This window comes from Geotrypetes seraphini, chromosome 6 (assembly GCF_902459505.1).
Source record: "Geotrypetes seraphini chromosome 6, aGeoSer1.1, whole genome shotgun sequence".
Taxonomy (NCBI): Eukaryota; Metazoa; Chordata; class Amphibia; order Gymnophiona; family Dermophiidae; genus Geotrypetes; species Geotrypetes seraphini.
In genome coordinates this window covers 5893567-5911359 of record NC_047089.1, presented here as the reverse complement: position 1 = coordinate 5911359, position 17793 = coordinate 5893567, and the positions used below count along the sequence as shown (strand labels likewise).

The 17793-nt window shown below is 46.2% G+C and overlaps 1 protein-coding gene across 4 annotated transcripts in view; it reads left to right on the top strand.

Moving 5' to 3' along the window:
- Positions 1-17793, top strand: part of NUMA1 (nuclear mitotic apparatus protein 1) — a 271890-nt gene that overhangs the window by 160609 nt on the left and 93488 nt on the right. For all 4 annotated transcript variants that reach the window (XM_033949032.1, XM_033949036.1, XM_033949035.1 and 1 more), the window contains exon 14: positions 4068-7793. In XM_033949032.1, coding sequence (XP_033804923.1) covers positions 4068-7793 — 3726 coding nt within the window. The remainder of the gene's footprint in view (positions 1-4067; positions 7794-17793) is intronic.

Sequence of the window (17793 nt, the reverse complement as noted above, 5' to 3'; positions counted from 1 at the left end):
GGTTTTGAAACTGGGAGCTAGCTTTGTATTAAGACATCCATGTAAGTGTTTGGTCACAAGGGAGCTAGATACATTTTCTTCAATTCGTCACAGTTATCTAGATTTAATTTGGACAATGGTGTGGTGACAATAGACAAGAATAAGCTCGTAGTTAATGTTTTAGGCTCACTTCAGGATGTCTTGTTTCCTATGGAATTATGTTAGTGCAATTTCTCCGATTTATTTGTAACTCTGCTCCAATTTTTGTGGACTGACAAACAGTTAAAATATGTTTAGATTTCCTTTTTTTATTCATATTACCATGGCAACTGTTGATTTCAAGATTGTTTTATCATAAAAATATGAAACTTAATAAAGAAAAAAAATTAAAAAATAGATAAACTAGTTACGTCCCGCACTCCATAGCTGCAGAGGAAGCACCTGGAGCGAAGACAGGCATCTTATAAAGACTAATCCTTCCAACAAGTGATAAGCTCTGATTGCCTCCGAGTGCTATCTAAAAGGTGGCGAACATTAAGAGTATTCAAATCGGCAATCCGTCACGAGCCCCACTCCCTACATAAGCTATCTATAGGAGACATAGCCTCTGATTTATCCAGGTTTAATGTAAAACCCGAAAAATCCCCATATTCTCAGAAGACCTCCAACAAAACCCCAAGAGAAATCCAGGGTTCTAATAGATGTATCAGCAAATCGTTTGCAAAAGCAGCCACCTTAAATTCATGATCTCCCAAATGCATCCTTTAATCTCTGGATTAACATAAATATCCCATATAAGTGGGTCAAGTGTAAGTATATAAAGCAGAGGGTGGGAGGGGGGTATTTCTTTGTATAGTTCTATTCCCTTATGAAATGTTGATTGGGGGAGTTTGTATGAATTTTGATTGATTATAAATGCATATATGATAAATGCATATATGATTAATATTATTTGTATATTTACTGTATTGCATTTCTGTTAGCTTTAGAAACTCAATAAAGATTTACAAAAAAAAAAAAAAAAAAGCTTGCCCTCTTCTTAACCATTTTTGCTTACCTAGGAAACGGTCCTATTTCTCTTAGTCCTCAGGATTCTGAGCTCAGTACTCTTAACTCAGTATTTCAGTAGAACATGAGGCCAGATGTTTCACATAAATTCACCTTCAATATTGATTTTCAGCCATATTCCTCTTCCTGGCTTCCTTTTCTTGCTTCATTAATGGAAGTCTTCCATCCTCCATTCCCTACTTTTTCAGTAACTTCTAATCTCCACCTACTCTTGCTTTCACTGGTCCCTTTTTTTCAAGCAGATATCTTGAGAAGTTCTACTTTTACTCAGTAAACCTTGAGCATTGGCTCTCCTTTTCACAAGACATACCAGGGCTCTTCAGGGGTACTACTGGTGACATACAGCTTCACCCCCCTATCAGCCAGTCTTTCTTTCCAACTTCTTCTGCATTCTCCCATCAGTAGTCACTGAGTTTCTCTCCTCCTGTTCTTATTTCCCATTTTTTCCTTTATCATTACTCTATTCAACGGGTACCATGCTTCCATTTTGTTTTGCAACTTTCCCTTTTGTTTCCCATCTGTGACAGCCTAGGACAACAAGGACTTTAATTAGTCCTATGGCCTAGTCACCCTTAAACATGCCTCTTTCCAGTAACCAATCTACTGTTTCTTCCTAGATCTTTACGGCATCTCCCTCTCCTATGCTCGGATTCGCCTGCCACTATGAGGTCAGCTACTATTTCAGAACCTCTATATACATTGGTTTTGTTGGATTCTTCCCTTTCACTCTTGCTGAGGATGGTTATATACACATATATTCCTTATTTCCTTTTCCTTCCCTTGATCTCTGCCAACTTGTATCAGACAATATATCTGATTTTGGTTGCATGGCATTAAAAATTTGTTTTCTTTGGAGGCCAACTCTCCCTCCATCCCTTTTAGTTAAGCTAGGGAGTCCCATCTTTGAGAATATGCTGCCTGCTTGTCCTGGGATAAAGCATAGTTACCTACCTGTAACAGGTGTTATCCAGGGACAGCAGGCAGATATTCTCACAGCCCACCCACCTCCCCTAGTTTGCTTCTTCACTTGGGCATAGAACCGATGACCTCGCAGGCTGGCATCGGGCAGGAAGGCACTCGTGCAGTCATGGTGCAAGCAATCTCAAAGTTTTCTAAAGCTTAAAGTGACAGTACACTTTAGCACTGTCTGTACCAGGCTCTGTGGATGGCATCACCCATCCATGAGAATATCTGCCTGCTATCCCTGGATAGCACATGTTACAGGTAAGTAACTATGCTTCATATTTTCAAAAAAAGGCTTCACTTTCACAAAAAGATGCAAGTTTTATTTTTCTTTAAACATTTTATAAGTCTAGGTTCCATTTCTAAAATATACAGATTGTGTTAAATCATAGTTAACCTTATTTCATTTAGACTATAAAGTTCCCAAGTTATTTATATACCATCTATCAGTGGAGGTTGTCTAAGTGTTTTTTGCATTCAGGTAGTTAAGCATTTTTTCCCTGTCCTGGAAGACTCAAACTATCTAACATACCTGGGGCAGTGGAGGATTAAGTGATTTGCTCAGGGTCACAAGGAGCAGCAAAGGGTTTGAACCCACAACCTCAGGGTGCTGAGGCTGTTGCTCTAACCACTAAGCCACTCCCCTCTGTCAATTCTGGTATTTCCCAAAAAGATTTGACTTATTTTTTGAAGTAATTAGATGCCTTGATGATCTGCTCAGCCATTTGATTTAGATCAGTGGTATTCAACCCAGTCCTCAGTGACCACCTGGCCAGTTAGGTTTTCAGGATATCTACAACGAATATGGATGACAGAGACTTTGAAAACCCAACTGGCCAGGTGGTCATTGAGGTCTGGGTTGACTATCACTGATTTAGATATTATGCCAGTAAACACTAGGCAAGAAAAAGCAAAGAGGGGCATGACAGGTTCTGTATGAATAGTCTTGCAACCTGGTCACTTTCCTCATTTAAATAATAAACCCCCAAAAGATCATTCAAGTTGCTTTTAGTAAGCAGCACACAGATGATTTAGTTGTACATCTTTACTTAACATTCAAACAAGTTGGTTCTATAGTTGCCACCACATACCCTGGCACTCATTTCTTTTTAAGGAAGAAGTAATGTATGTTGTTTTGTTTGCTTTTGGCAATATTATTTTTATATTTTCTCTGCCTGCTTTATCATGATCCTTTAGGCTTCGAACCCCATTGGCATCTGCTTAACTTTGACCACATTACCACAAGCCTTTATTTTAATACATTTTTGTTTCTACATTTTTCTAACTAAATATAGAATAAGCAAATTTCAGTCAGTAAATATACATTACATAAGCATTCTGTATTATACAATATTTTCCTGAAATATAATTCAGCTACTCTGTATTGTTCCCCAGTCTGGACCCACTACTTCAATCACATTTTTCTGACTGAGATATGTGGACCATGATTGGTTACAGAAGTAGGCACAAATTCAGTCTTGAACCTAGCCATTAAGTGTTGCTTTTATGTGATGAAGGGGCTCTCTTAATTCTAGAGTCTCTGAATTCTACCTCTGCAGCCTCTGTTATTGAGAAAGACATGGGGGAAGCCACTGCTTGCCCTGGATCGGTAGCATGGAATATTGCTGCTCCTTGGGTTTTGGCCAGATACTAGGGACCTGGATTGGCTACCGTGAGAACAGGCTACTGGGCTTGATGGACCATTGGTTTGACCCAGTAAGGCTATTCTTATGTAAAGCCCAAGCAATATAAATTCATCTTGGAGCAAGACTTGGATCTTCACATATTTGTGGACAGGCTGCTCCTATATTTTGAATTTAAAAAAAACCCAAACTAATTCCAAATTTAAGTTTGTGAATATTTTGGTTTCCAACTTGTTGAACTAAATTCTTAATATTGATTCTTCTCTGTCTTGTCTTATGAGGACCAGTCCATAGTAGATTTCAGTACGGTGCATTTAATAGGCTAATTTACTTTTATGATGAATTACATCTCTGAACTGTAACACAGAAATATTTCAAAGATCTAACAGACTCATGAATTCTTTTTTTGCCCAGCTTGAATCTTTAAAACAAGAAGTGGCTGAACTCAAGGCAAAAGTAGCAGAGCTGCAAGTGAGGATTGATCAGCTGGAAAGAGAGAAGCACATCATCCAGGAAGAGTTCAACTCTGAAAAGAGCAAATTTGAAACAGAGAAATGCCAACTTGCAGAGCTTATCACAGATTTGCAGACTTCACTTTCAGAGATGACCATCCAGAAAGAAAAGCTGCAGCAAGAGGCTCAAGTGCAGGAAGAACATCTGACTGCCCAGATAAACACCTTGAACCTTGAAATTTCTAAACTGAATGACTTTCTTGTACAAAAGAATAAGGAGCTGGAGAATCTGCATTACCAGGTGGAAGAGGAGAGAACTCAAAAGGGGCAGTTACTAGAAGACCTTAAGAAACAAGAAGAGTCTTCCAAGGAGACCATCCAGAGTCTCAATTTTCAAATGGGCAATCTTGGTAATGCTTTAAAGCAGAAGGATGAACAACTAGGGGAGCTCACACAGCAGATAGAAAGTGAGATTCAGAAGATAGTAGCACTGACAGAACAACGCAAAAAGGCTGCCAGTGAACGAGACTCTGCATTGACAAAACATGAAGAATATAAGAAGGGAAAAGAAACAGAAATTAATTCTTTGACCCAGCAGGTCTCAAATTTGAAGAAAGTCCAAGAAAACTTACAAGTGGCCATACAAGATTTAAAGAGAGAAAAGGCAGAATTAACCCAAAAGGTCAAAGAACTAGATGCTACAATTCTTGACCTAATTGCAAAATGTCAGAACCTAGAGTCTGAAAATGATACTCAGACTAAATGTCACTCAAGAACAGTTGATTCACTAAATGTACAGCTCCAGGAATTAAAGCTGCATCTGAAAGAACATCAGCAGAAAGTGGCTGATAAAGAGATACTGACTGAAGAAAATGCTCGGCTCAAAGATCAGCTCTTCTCATTGGAAGAAACCCTCAAAAACCTTCAAGAGCTCATGGAGAATGAGAAAAAGAGATATTCAGAAACTCTTGAAGGTGGCGGTAAGAAGGTATTAGAGCTGGAGCAAGAATTGCAGAATTTAGCCAAACATAGAAATCAAGCCTTGCAAGATCTCACTAAAGAAAAAGCTAATACTGAAAGGCTTGAAGCTCTAGTGAAACAGCTTGAGGAAGAAGACCAGGTAAAACTAGAGAAACTGCAACATGAGTTGTCTCAACTCTCTACTGTGATTAGACAGAAAGAAGTCAAGCAAGAGAAACTGGTCAGTGAAGTAGATTCTTGGCGCAAACAGTGTGAAGATGCTCAGCACAGCAAAGCTCAAAGTTGTTCACAGTTGGAAGAAACCATCAGGACACTGAAAGAAGCCCACAGCCAAGTGTTACAGCAGGTGCAGGCAGAGCAAGCCAAGGTGACAGAATTTGATGTGCATAAAAAAGAGGCAGCTTCTGAACAACAGGAAAGACTGTCACTTTTGCAAGCTGATCTTTCCAATGCTCTTGCCCTAGTTAAAGAGAGAGAGTCTGAAGAGAAAAGGCTCGTGGATCATATTGAATCTTTGCAAAAGAAACTTGAATTAACTCATCAAGATGATGCGAAACACATTTCTCAGTTAGAGGTGGAGCTAAGTAAGGTGACACAGAATCTTACTGTAATTAACAAGGAGCTTGTTGAAGAAAGAGTCAAGAAAACAGAGCTTGAAGCCACTGTGAAGAATTTTGGAGAAAATAAGTCTGAAATAATGGCTAATTTAGAGGGCAGCCTATCCAACACAATGTCATCACTTAAAGAAAAAGAGCTGGAAGCAGAAAAACTGAGCAGTGAGCTTAAGGAGTTAAAAAAAAGACTAAAAGAAGTACAGCACAATTATAATAAAGAACTAGCTCTCAAAAATGAAGAGCTCCAGCAGCTGATAACAGAAAAGGAAAAAGCAAAAGCAGATCTTGCAGCAGAGAAACTAACCAAGACAGAAGTGCAAAAGTCAGTGGATGACCATCAAGAAAATCTCCATGCCCTACAGAAAAAGTTGTCCCAGTCTCTTGAACTGTTAAAACAGAAGGAAGAGGAAATAGATAGACTGCATAGAGAAGGGACTTCAAAACAAGAAGAGATCAAAGTTCAGGAGCGGACTATTGGTGAACTGCAAGAAAATGTGGCAGCCATAGAAGGTCTTAAGGAACAAATAACCAAACATAATAATGAAATACGATGTTACAAAGAAACTGTAAATGCAGGAGAAACCAAGATAAATGAATTGAAGTCTATGCTCCTGGGCAAGGAGAAAGAGATTAAGCATTTACATCAGAAGATTCAGCATGGAGAACAGGAGACTATATCTATGCAAGGCCTCCATCAGGAAAAAAATCAAGAAATCAACACACTTCATTCCAAATTGGAAGAATTGGAGCAGAAGTGCAGAGAGCAGCTCAAGGCTATTACTGGTTTACAAAAGGAAGCCGAAGAAGCGAAACTGTTTGCCTCAGAAAAGACCTTGGCTTTAGATTGCCTCCAAGAGAGTCTTCACACTCTTGAAATAGAAGTGCTTCAGCAGAGAGAGAAGACCTCAGAATTAGAAAAGATACTTGAGAATTCCAGATTAACCCAATTTGAGCAAAAGAACACCATCGAGAAACTGAGGAGAGAGCTGCTGGAGAAGGGGAAAGAATTAGAGTGCAGTAAAAGGACTGTTGCTACTGTAGGAGAAGAATTGTCTTCTATGCGAGCTCAGGCTTTGGAGAAGGATAAATCATCAGGTAGCTGGAAGGAGCAATTGAATGTTTACCGGCAAGAAATAGAAAAAAAGAACCGGCTTATTAGTAACTTTGAGCAAGAAATGTCAAATTTGCATGTGAAGATTGCAGAGAGAGACAGAGAGCGTGCAGACCTTAAACTTTTTGTTACTAGAGAATCTGAAAAAAACAAAGTACTGGAAGAAAAAATGAAGATGTTTCAGGCAGAAGTGGCCAGCTCTGCTTCACAAGCAATGGAGAAAAGTTGGGCAACAGAGATGCTAAAAACTGAAGTGCAAAATTTCCAAGAAGAAACTGCCAAGCAGAGGATAACTATTGAAGAACTGAAAAAAGAACTCAACACTCAAAAGGAGCTGAAAATAAACTTTCATCAAGAAATCAAGACTTGGCAAGAGAAATGTGCCAAGAAAGAAGAACTGGCATCTTCTGTTCAACAGGAGCTTACAAATGCCCAGGCTTTAATTAGGGAGCTAATGGTTGTGAAAAGCCTTTACCAGGAGCAACAGGCAGACCGATCCTTGATGGAAAGCAAGCACCAAAAGGAACTAGAACAATGGCATAAAATAGAAGAGGTGCTAAAAACTGAGCTTGAGAGGGCCAAGTTAGAACTGGGTGAGCTGCATTCTTTAAGGGAGAGATACTCCAAGCAGGAGGACTTGATGAAAAGTCTGCAGACTACCAATGCTAACTATGACTTGCAAGTGTTGGAACTCAAAGAAGCTAACAGCCGACTTCTAGGGGATAACCAGAACCTCTGTGAGCAGTCTAGCCAAGGTGCAAAGAAGTATGAAGACGAATTGACCAAGTGCAAGGAAATGCATGCCCAGAAACTAGAAGCGCTCAAGTTAGAACAAGAGAAACTGATTTCTGACCGCAAAGGGGAGGTGGAGGATATAACTAAGAAACTAGAAGCAATAACTAATAAATATGAGAATGCCAAAGTAAAAGTTCATGAAGAAAGGCAGAAATTCCAGGAAGAAAGGCACAAACTTGTTTCTCAGGTATGTTCCTTTTACGTTACATACTTTTATTGCTGTTTTCATGGGACTTGATAGAGAGTCCTACGCATCTAGAATGTTTAATTATCATTCCCATGCAAAACATTTTTAGTCTTGCTTGTATCATTTCGCAGAACTTTAAAAACCTTTTATACATGAAATGCTGTGATGTGTGAGCATTTCATGATTTTCAATATACTAGGAAAGTGATACAGAGCTAAAACGGGGTAGATAGAGTGGATAAAAGAAACTGGGAAATGAGCATCTGGCCAGCCAAATAAGAAACCGCGTAGATATTGAGCGGTCTATAAATATTTTAAATAAATAAAATTGTAAACCATCCATTTTTGCTGTTTTCATTTAACTGTAATAAATTTACTACTACAACTTCTAATCATAATTTCTATAGCGCTACTAGACATACACAGCGCTGTACATCAAAACTTAAAGACAGTCCATGCACAAAAGAACTTACAGTCTAGTCAAGACTAACGTGACCATTTATTTTTTTTTGTCAAAAGGGGAGATCTATTAATTATCAGTCCTGCCCCAAACCACCCTAGCCCCGTCCCCAATCCCACCCCCCCATTTCTTCCATTCATTTCTCATGTACACATAATATCTTATTAATTCATAATGGTAACCATAAAATTTGAAAAACTACAAAGCACAACATACGCAGAGAAAATGTTAATTATCATTTATATTTGGGGGGTTTCAAAGATGTCTTGGCAGATGACTTTAAAATATGCAATGTCACCTCAGTAACTATAGAAAAATAGACAAATATAGTACAAAATATAGACAGCAGATATAAATTCTCAAAACTGACACGTTTTGATCACTAAATTGAAAATAAAATCATTTTTCCTACCTTTGCTGTCTGGTGATTTCATGAGTCTCTGGTTGCGTTTCGTTCGGACTGTGCATCCTTTCTTTCATTTCTTTCTTTCTGCACTCAGGCCCAATAATTGTCCCTTTCTATTCCCTCCCTCCCTCCTATGTCCTTCTATTCCTTCCCTCCTCCTTCCCATATCTCCCTCACTGCCTTCCAGACTTTCTCCCACCCCCAAAGCCAGCCTGCCTGCCTACTTACCTGCCTACTTACTTACCTCCTGCGCCAAAGCTAGCCTGCTTGCCTGCCTATCTCCTTCCCTCCCTGCTGCGCAAAAAAAAAGCCTCCCTCCAGCGCCCGATTTAAACCCCCCCCCGGTCCGCCGCCGCTGCTTACCTCCCTGCTGCTGCTATTCGCGGCCCAGAAGCCTTCTTCCCGACGTCAATTCTGACGTCGGAGAGGACATTCCGGGCCAGAAAAATCGCTGCCTGGCTGACCCGGAATGTCCTCTCAGACGTCAGAATTGACGTCGGGAATAAGGCTTCTAGGCTGCGATTAGCAGCAGCAGGGGGGGTTTAAATCGGGCGCTGGAGGGAGGCCAGGGCAGGATTAATTCTTTGAGGGCCCCAAGGCACACAAGTACATTGGGCCCCTTTGGCCCTGACCTTCCCCCCTACCCCACCCCTGCCCACTCCCCGCCCCATTTAACTGTTTTCTTATTTACTTATTTATTTCCACTTGTATTTTTTTTTTAATTCAAAACAAACAAAGAGTAGCATACCAGTGCAAAGTTTTTCTTCTATGCAACCCCCAAACATCTCTGAACAAATCCCCTTTCCTTTCCTTCCCACCTACTTACCCAGGACTTTAACTCTGAACCCTTTCCATACATATATAAAAGTGTTCAAATATATTATAAAGCAGTAATACTATCCGAGATATAAGTCTATGTTAATAACCAAGTTTACAACGCCTCTCAACTGTCTCTCTCTACATCAACCAATTGTAATCCATATGTATAAACAACCAAATCTGTAACTCATCTAGTACGTTCCACTCCATGTATGTTAACTTGTAACGAAACAACAAGGCAAGCAGTCCACCAAAGAATCCAACATGAAACAAAAGAAGATCGGCAGAAAATAAGGAGATTCAAATTGGGTTTATTCAATGTGCTCCCAAGAACCATGCCCCATACATTTCGCCAAACAAGACTTGTCATTGCTGACAGAAAACCATGTATTTCATACACACAGAACACAGATACACCCTCACCCAGTATGGAATAAGTAATTACAAACTAAAAATAGAAATATGTAGATAAAGGTTAAACTGAACCGCCAACAAGTCAAATTGCATACAGTGAAACACCAGAGAAACAATGACACATAGCCCCCTAATACTCTGCAAGATATAAATATAGCAGATGTAAATTTGAAGAAACTGACAATCACTACTTTACATATTAACAAATAGGAATAAAACAAAAAATTGAAAATAAGACTAAACCATTTCATTGGACTAATTCATTTTGCAATTAACTTCTTGTTAAATTACAACTTACACATTACATGTTGCCACATTTCCTCCTTTGATTCTTCCCACATGCCACAACTACATGTGCACCCCTGTAGGTATTTTAGAAAAGAGTCTAGGCTGCCAGGGTGTGAGGACATGTGTGATCTCCTCTATGCAAGACAGCCCCTCCATAGTTCACTCATCAAGTGATGTGTCCTCTGATGAGACAGTCAAAGATCATGGGATTTGTATGTGGCAGGGAGAAGAACCCAAGCTTCGGGAGTGATGTGACACTTAGCCCAGCAGGTCATAGTCCTCCCCTACATCCCAGAACTGAACCTTTGCCAGAACCCTCTGGGGCATTGCCTTGTGTGTTATTCCCAGTAGGAGTGAGTAGACTGAGTGCAGAAGTTTCTATGGGAGGTAATTCATCACAGGCTACACCTTTGGGTCTAGTGCTGGCAAGAGAGAGTTTGGAAATCTCAGTTTGTCCATCAGAGATTGCTCTGGAAGCCATTTAAATGTGTCTTCAAAGATCCTGCCTGCAGTCGTACAGATGGATTTGCTGGCAGAAGCACTCCCCACTCTCCCCGTGCAGCCGACCCTTGACCGCGAGACGACTGACATACCTCCCTCAACAGCAGCGTTCTAAACAGGCTGCTTTGCAGCCTTCTCCGCCACTGATTCCCTCTGCCGCATCACTGATGATGTAATCAGCAATGCGACACATAGAAGGCCCCGGCAGGAGAAGGCTGCAAAGCAGCCTATTTAGAGCGCTGCCGATGCTGCTGTTGAGGGAGGTATGTCAGACGTCTCGCATTGGGTCAGCTCGCAGGGAGAGTGAGGAGTGCTGCTGCCGGCAATTCCAGCGATGGAGTCAGCTGCGAAGGTGAGGGAGATGGGCTAGTTAGGGGGAAAAATGGCCGGACTGCTAGGACCCTTTAATGCAGCCCTGAGGAGGCTTTTTTTTTTTTTTTTGCGCAGCAGGGAGGGACAGGAAGCAGTCGCCTGTCCCGTTGTCCCCATGCACAGCTTCGGGACGCTGTCCCTGAAAACGGGACATTCTTTAGCACTCTCCAGACCAGTAGAGGTTAATCTTTACAAATGGGTATATATCCAATCATGACCAGCAGGTGGAGACTGAAAACAAAACTGTGGGACAGTATATAATATACTCCCTTCTCTATTTACCTCAGTCTTCTTTCAGTCTCCAGCAGGTGTTGATGTGATCTGTACCTATCTCCCTTGGTAGGGCTGTTGGAATTTGTTTAGGGGGTTTATAGTCCCTGTTTTTGGCCGGACGGAGCTTGGGCGGGCCCTGTTTGGGGGTCCGTCCGACCTCGGGGGTGTCAAACCCGGCGGGTCTCGAGCGGGGTCCCTCCCCCCACTTCCTCCACCTCCCCACATTTTTCTAGAAGAGCCTCAGCAGTAAGCCTTGCCCCCTAAATCAAGCAAGGCATATTGCTTCGAGAGCCTGTGGAGTCTGTTCTGTAAAAAAAAAAAAAAAAAAAATCATGAGGTAGTGCTGGTCTGGAGGGTTGTTTCCCTTTAAGAAAACTGTATTTTACTGTATTTTTTCATCTAACCAGCACTTTTTTATAGCTAGGTCGCGTATGGAGCAATGAGCACTTCTAAAGGGAAAAAGTGCTCATTGTGCTCCAGGCACGAGGCACTCGCGGCCGGCCTGTGCAAGCGGTGTTCAGGCCGGTGCGGTGGAGGAGCTCCGTCGGCAGCGGCTGCAGGCGCCCAGAGCTCCCCGCCGATGGTGCCTCGCGAGTCGGCTGGGAGCAGTGGGGAAGCCCGGTCTTCCCCAACCGCCCACGGAGGGATTCCCCAAGCCGCCGACGGTCAGGTTGTTGGGGATTCCCTCTCAGCTGATGTTTTGACAGCTGATGCCGACTTGCCTGTTTTAGCGGCTGGGACTGTTCAGGCTTTTCAGCCGCTACAGGTTATGGAGGGAGCAGTTTTGGCGGGAAAGTCGCCATCTTCACAGTCTGGCCCCTCCATTTTGTCTTCCACCTCAGGTGACCTTCCCCCTGTATTGGAAAAACAGGGGCAGGTTTCTGCTGGGTCCCCTGCTGTGGCAGGGAGTCCCTTGGGACCCTCGGGGGGGTTTCCCCTGATTTCTTTTTTTCGTTGTGCAGAGCCTATTTGCAGGCGGCTGGGGGTCCCAGAAGCGCTCAGGGGGTTTCGGGGAGTGGGGTTTCCTCCGCGCTCCCTGCGGCTTTGCCTCTCTCGTCTGTTGTGGCGTCCCCTCCTCCTCCTCCCTTGTCCAAGCGTCCGCGGGTGTCGTGGGACGAGGATTTATGGTCTGAGGAGCGTGTCGGTCTGGATGAGGACCTGGACCCTTTTGAGGATTTCCAGGACCCTCTCGAGGGGACGGCCGCTGGCGGCGGGTTGTCGGGTTTCCCGTCCTCCGGCGAAGAGGCGTCCGTGGTGCGCCTTTTTCAGAGAGATGAGCTGCCGGACCTGATTCAAACTAAACCTTGGGTTTATATACCGCACCATCTCCACGAATGCGGAGCTTGGCACGGTTTACAGGAAGAAAGATGAGAGAGGAACTACAGTGGAGAGATTAAAGAGTTAGGTGTAAAGGGGGAAGGTGAGAGGCCTAAGAGGGGGGAAGTGTTACAGTTTTGAGAATAGCCAGGTTTTTAGGTGTTTGCGGAAGAGTTGGAGGGAGCTTGAGGTTCGGAGAGGGGAGGTGAGGTTATTCCAGATCTCAGTGATTCTAAAGGGGAGGGATGACCCAAGTTTGCCTACATGGGAAATACCTTTTATGGAAGGGAAGGATAGTTTAAAAATTTAGGAGGATCTGGAGGAAGTAGGGGTTGGGGAGTTCCAGGATAGAGGGATAACGGCAGGAAGGATGCCATGTAGGATCTTGTAGGCCAGACACGCACATTTGAAGTGGATCCTGGGGATTACTGGGAGCCAATGGAGCTTAGACAGGAGTGGTGAGACGTGATCAAATTTGCTTTTCGCGAAAACAAGCTTAGCTGCGGCGTTCTGAATCCGCTGAAGTCTGTGGAGGCTTTTCTTGGTTAGGCTGAGGTAGATAGAATTGCAATAATCCAATCTGGAGAGGATGATGGATTGTACTAGGACTGCGAAGTGTTTTTGGTGAAAATAGGGTCTGACTTTCCTTAGCATGTGAAGGCTGAAGAAGCATTTCTTCACCAGGGATTGGAGATGTTCATTGAAGGATAGAGAAGAGTCTAAGGTGACACCCAGAACTTTGCTTGAGAACTCGAGCTGTAATGGGGGGCCGGAGGACAATGGGATGGAGGAAGGTAGATGGTCTAATTTTGGGCCGAGCCAAAGGAGTTTTGTTTTGGACTCGTTTAGTTTCATATGCATTGTGAATGCCCAGGATTGGAGGTTCTTTATGCATGAGGATATGTTCGTGGAGAGGTTAGTGAGGTTCGAGTCGGTCTCAAGGAGGACGAGGATGTCATCAGCGTAAGTGTAAAGAGTTTCAAGGGGGGATAGTTGGAGTAGTTTCAGGGAGGACATGTAAATGTTAAAGAGGATTGGGGAGAGGGGTGAGCCTTGTGGGACACCACAAGTCGGGGTCCAGGGGGAGGATGAGGTGCCGCTCATGTTAACCATGTAAGAGCGGGAGCGCAAGAATTTGGAGAACCAATCAAGAACTATGGAGCTAATGCCTATCTCGGAGAGTTGGAAAATTAGAATGTCGTGGTGGACGACGTCAAAAGCTGCGGAGAGGTCGAATTGTAGAAGGACAGCAAACTTGTTACGAGAATACAGATTCAACAGGTTTCTTCGGTGTTGCGTTTTGAGGATGCGCCGCCGGAGACTCCGCGTGTGGGGGGACCCTCTGCTTCGGGGGATCCGTACCGTTTCCCGCTCTTTTCCCATGCATCAGGATATTCGGGCTATTGTACTGGAACAGTGGAAAACGCCGGAGGCGCCGTTTCGTTTGGCGCGCGTCATGGCTCGTTTGTATCCCATCCCAGAGGGGGATCGGGCTACTTTAGCATCGCCAGTCGTAGACGCGGTGGTCTCGGCGATTTCTAAGCTGCATACCGTGCCTGTTGAGGGCGGTTCTGCCTTGCGGGACTCTGAGGAGCGCAAGTTGGAGAACATTCTTAAGCAAAATTTTCAGGTCTCTGCCTTTGGGGTCCAGGCGGCTATTTGTGGGGGGCTGGTGGCTCGCGCCGTGTTTCGGTGGGCTGATCGTGTCTTGGATCGGGAGTCTGATGACTGGTCTTTGGTGGATCAGGAGGTGGCGAAGATTGAGATGGCTGCCTCGTTCCTCTCAGATGCTCTTTATGACTTGTTGCGGATCTCGGCTAAGTCTATGGCCTTTGGCGTGGCTGCGCGGCGTATTTTGTGGCTGCGCGCTTGGTCGGCGGATGCTGCGTCCAAAGCTAAGCTTACTAAATTTCCCTTCCGGGGGTCTTTTTTGTTTGGGGAGGAATTGGATAAGTTGGTTCAGACTCTGACGGACTCAAAGGTGCCCCGTCTGCCTGAGGACCATGCCCGCCCTGCGTCTCGGGGTGGCGCTGCCCGGGGGCGTTTGCGGGAGTTTCGCAAGTATCGCCCTGGGCGTGGGGCTGCTTCTTTCCCGGCTCCAGGGTTTTCCCGGGGTCGGTTCTTCCAGCGCATGCAGCACTTTCGGGGGGCCCGTCGGGGGGCAGGGAATCCCTCTGCCGTTTCCCCCGCTTCCCGTCCTGCACAATGACTCCTTGCCGGCGCCCCCTTTGGTTCCGGTGGGGGCCCGGCTGCGTGAATTTTTCCCCAAATGGGCCGAGATCATGTCCGATCAGTGGGTCCTGGAGGTGGTGCGGGACGGTTATGCCCTGGAGTTTGCCCGCTCTCTGCCAGACCTTTTCCTAGCCTCTCCATGTCAGACTCCTTGGAAGACGCAGGCTTTTCGCCAGACCCTTCAGCGCTTGCTAGATCTCAAGGCAGTTGTTCCAGTGCCCCCTCCGGAGTGGGGCACCGGCAGATACTCCATTTACTTTGTGGTGCCCAAGAAGGAGGGGACCTTTCGGCCCATCCTGGATTTGAAAGGGGTCAACAGGGCTCTCAAGATTCCCTCTTTTCGCATGGAAACTCTGCGGTCGGTCATTCTGGCGGTTCAGCCGGGGGAGTTTCTCACTTCTCTCGATCTGATGGAGGCCTACTTGCATGTTCCCATTCGGGCCTCTCATCAGCGCTTCCTTTGCTTTGCGATCTTGGGTCGGCACTATCAGTTCTGTGCGCTTCCCTTTGTTCTGGCCACGGCTCCCCGGACGTTCACCAAGGTGATGGTGGTCGTCGCGGCAGCCTTGAGGTCGGAGGGCATTCTGGTGCACCCCTACCTGGACGACTGGTTGATTCGGGCAAAGTCGTTGCAGGAGAGCTCCCGGGTTACGGCTCGGGTGGTGGAGTTTCTCCGGTCGCTGGGCTGGGTGGTCAACCTTTCCAAGAGTCGGTTGGTCCCGGCTCAGCGTCTGGAGTACCTTGGGGTTCTGTTCGACACCTCCTTGGGGAAGGTCTTCCTTCCAGAGGCCCGGGTGAGCAAATTGCAATCTCAGATTCGCCTGCTTTTGGCGTCCCGGTGTCCTTGGGCGCAAGATTTCCTCCAAGTCTTGGGGTCGATGGCGGCGTCCCTGGACGTGGTGAGGTGGGCGCGAGCCCACATGCGTTCTCTTCAGTATGCTCTGCTCCGGAGGTGGTCTCCCCAGAGGCATGGTTTGGATGTTCCTGTCCCCCTGCGAGGCATGGCGTGCTGCAGTCTGCGTTGGTGGCTCCGGACCCCTCACCTGGTTCAGGGGGTGTGTCTGGATCTCCCGCAGTGGACGGTGCTCCTTACGGATGCGAGTCTCCTCGGTTGGGGGGCTCAGTGTTTGGGTCACTCAGCTCAGGGCACCTGGTCCACGGAGGAGGCCTCCTGGTCGATCAACGTGTTGGAGACCAAAGCGGTCCGTCTGGTGCTGTTAGCTTTCCGCTCCCTTTTGTTGGGCAAGTCGGTCAGAGTCCTGTCGGACAATGCCACGGCGGTGGCTTATGTCAATCGTCAGGGGGGCACCAAGAGCACTCAGGTGGCGCAGGAGGCGGCTCGGCTCATGGTTTGGGCGGAGTCCCATCTTCTGGACCTCTCGGCCTCTCACATAGCCGGGGTAGAAAATGTTCAGGCGGACTTCCTCAGTCGTCACTTCTTGGATCCAGGAGAGTGGTGTCTCGGCTCCGTGGCGTTTCTGTTGATAGTGCAGGCTTGGGGGCAGCCCCTGATGGACCTGATGGCCACGAGTGGCAACGCCAAAGTGCCCCGCTTCTTCAGTCGTCGCAGGGACAGTCTGGCCGAGGGTCTGGATGCTCTGGTCCAACCGTGACCAACGGAGGGGCTGTTGTATGTGTTCCCTCCTTAGCCATTAGTGGGCAGAGTACTTCTTCGCATTGTTCACCATCCGGGTCTGGTGGTTCTGGTGGCTCCGGATTGGCCTCGACGTCCGTGGTATGCGGATCTGGTGAGGCATCTGGTGGCGGATCCTCTACCTCTGCCTCTCTTGGACGATCTTCTGACGCAGGGTCCCATTCCCATGTTCGACCCGTCTCCCTTCTGTCTTACGGCTTGGCTCTTGAAAGGGGTCGCCTTAGTAAGAAGGGATATTCAGATAAGGTGATCTCTACACTCTTGGGGTCCCGGAGGCTTTCTACCTCTCGGGCTTATGTGCAGGTTTGGCGTCTCTTTGAGGGGTGGTGCCGGGTGCGGGGAGTGGTCTCTTTTCGCGCTTCCCTGCCTAACATTCTAGAGTTCTTACAGGATGGCCTGGATAGAGGCCTGGCTTGGTCTTCTCTCCGGGTTCAACTTGCGGCCCTGTCGGCTTTTCGAGGGTTGGTGACAGGTCAGCGTTTGTCGGCCATTCCTGATGTAATTCGCTTTTTGCGGGCGGCCAAGTTGCTCAGGCCTCCACTACGGCCCTCTGTTCACTCTTGGGATCTCATTCTGGTTCTCTCTGTTTTGGTGCGCCCGCCTTTCGAGCCGTTGGATGGCTGTTCTTTGAAGGACCTTACTCTGAAGGCGGTCTTTTTGGTGGCCATTACTTCCGCTAGGCGTGTTTCTGAGCTACAGGCTTTCTCTTGTAGGGCTCCCTTCTTGGAGTTTTCTAGGGAGCGGGTTGTCTTGCGGCCTGTTCCTTCCTTTCTGCCGAAAGTAGTTTCTCCTTTTCATGTCAATCAATCGGTGGTCCTCCCAGTCTTGGGTTGTCGGGAGGGCTCTTCTGAGCAACGGCAGCTGCGCAAGTTGGATGTCGGTCGGGTCCTTCGCTCTTATGTGCAGCGGACCCGGGAAGTCCGGAAATCCGATCATCTCTTTGTCCTTCTGGCGGGTCCTCATCGGGGGGCTGGCGCTTCTAAGGCTACTATTGCACGCTGGATCAAGGAGACGATTGCTTCCGCTTATCTTCTGAGACAGAAGCCTGTTCCGGAGTTTCTCAAGGCTCATTCCACTCGGGGTCAGGCAGCTTCTTGGGCTGAGTCGTCGCTCGTGCCTCCAGTGGATATTTGTAAGGCTGCGGTTTGGTCCTCCTTGCATTCCTTTGTTAGACATTATCGGGTAGATGTTCAGGTGCGTCGGGACACGGTGTTCGGTGAGCGTGTTCTGGTATCGGCCCTTCGGGGGTCCCGCCCGTGAGAGGG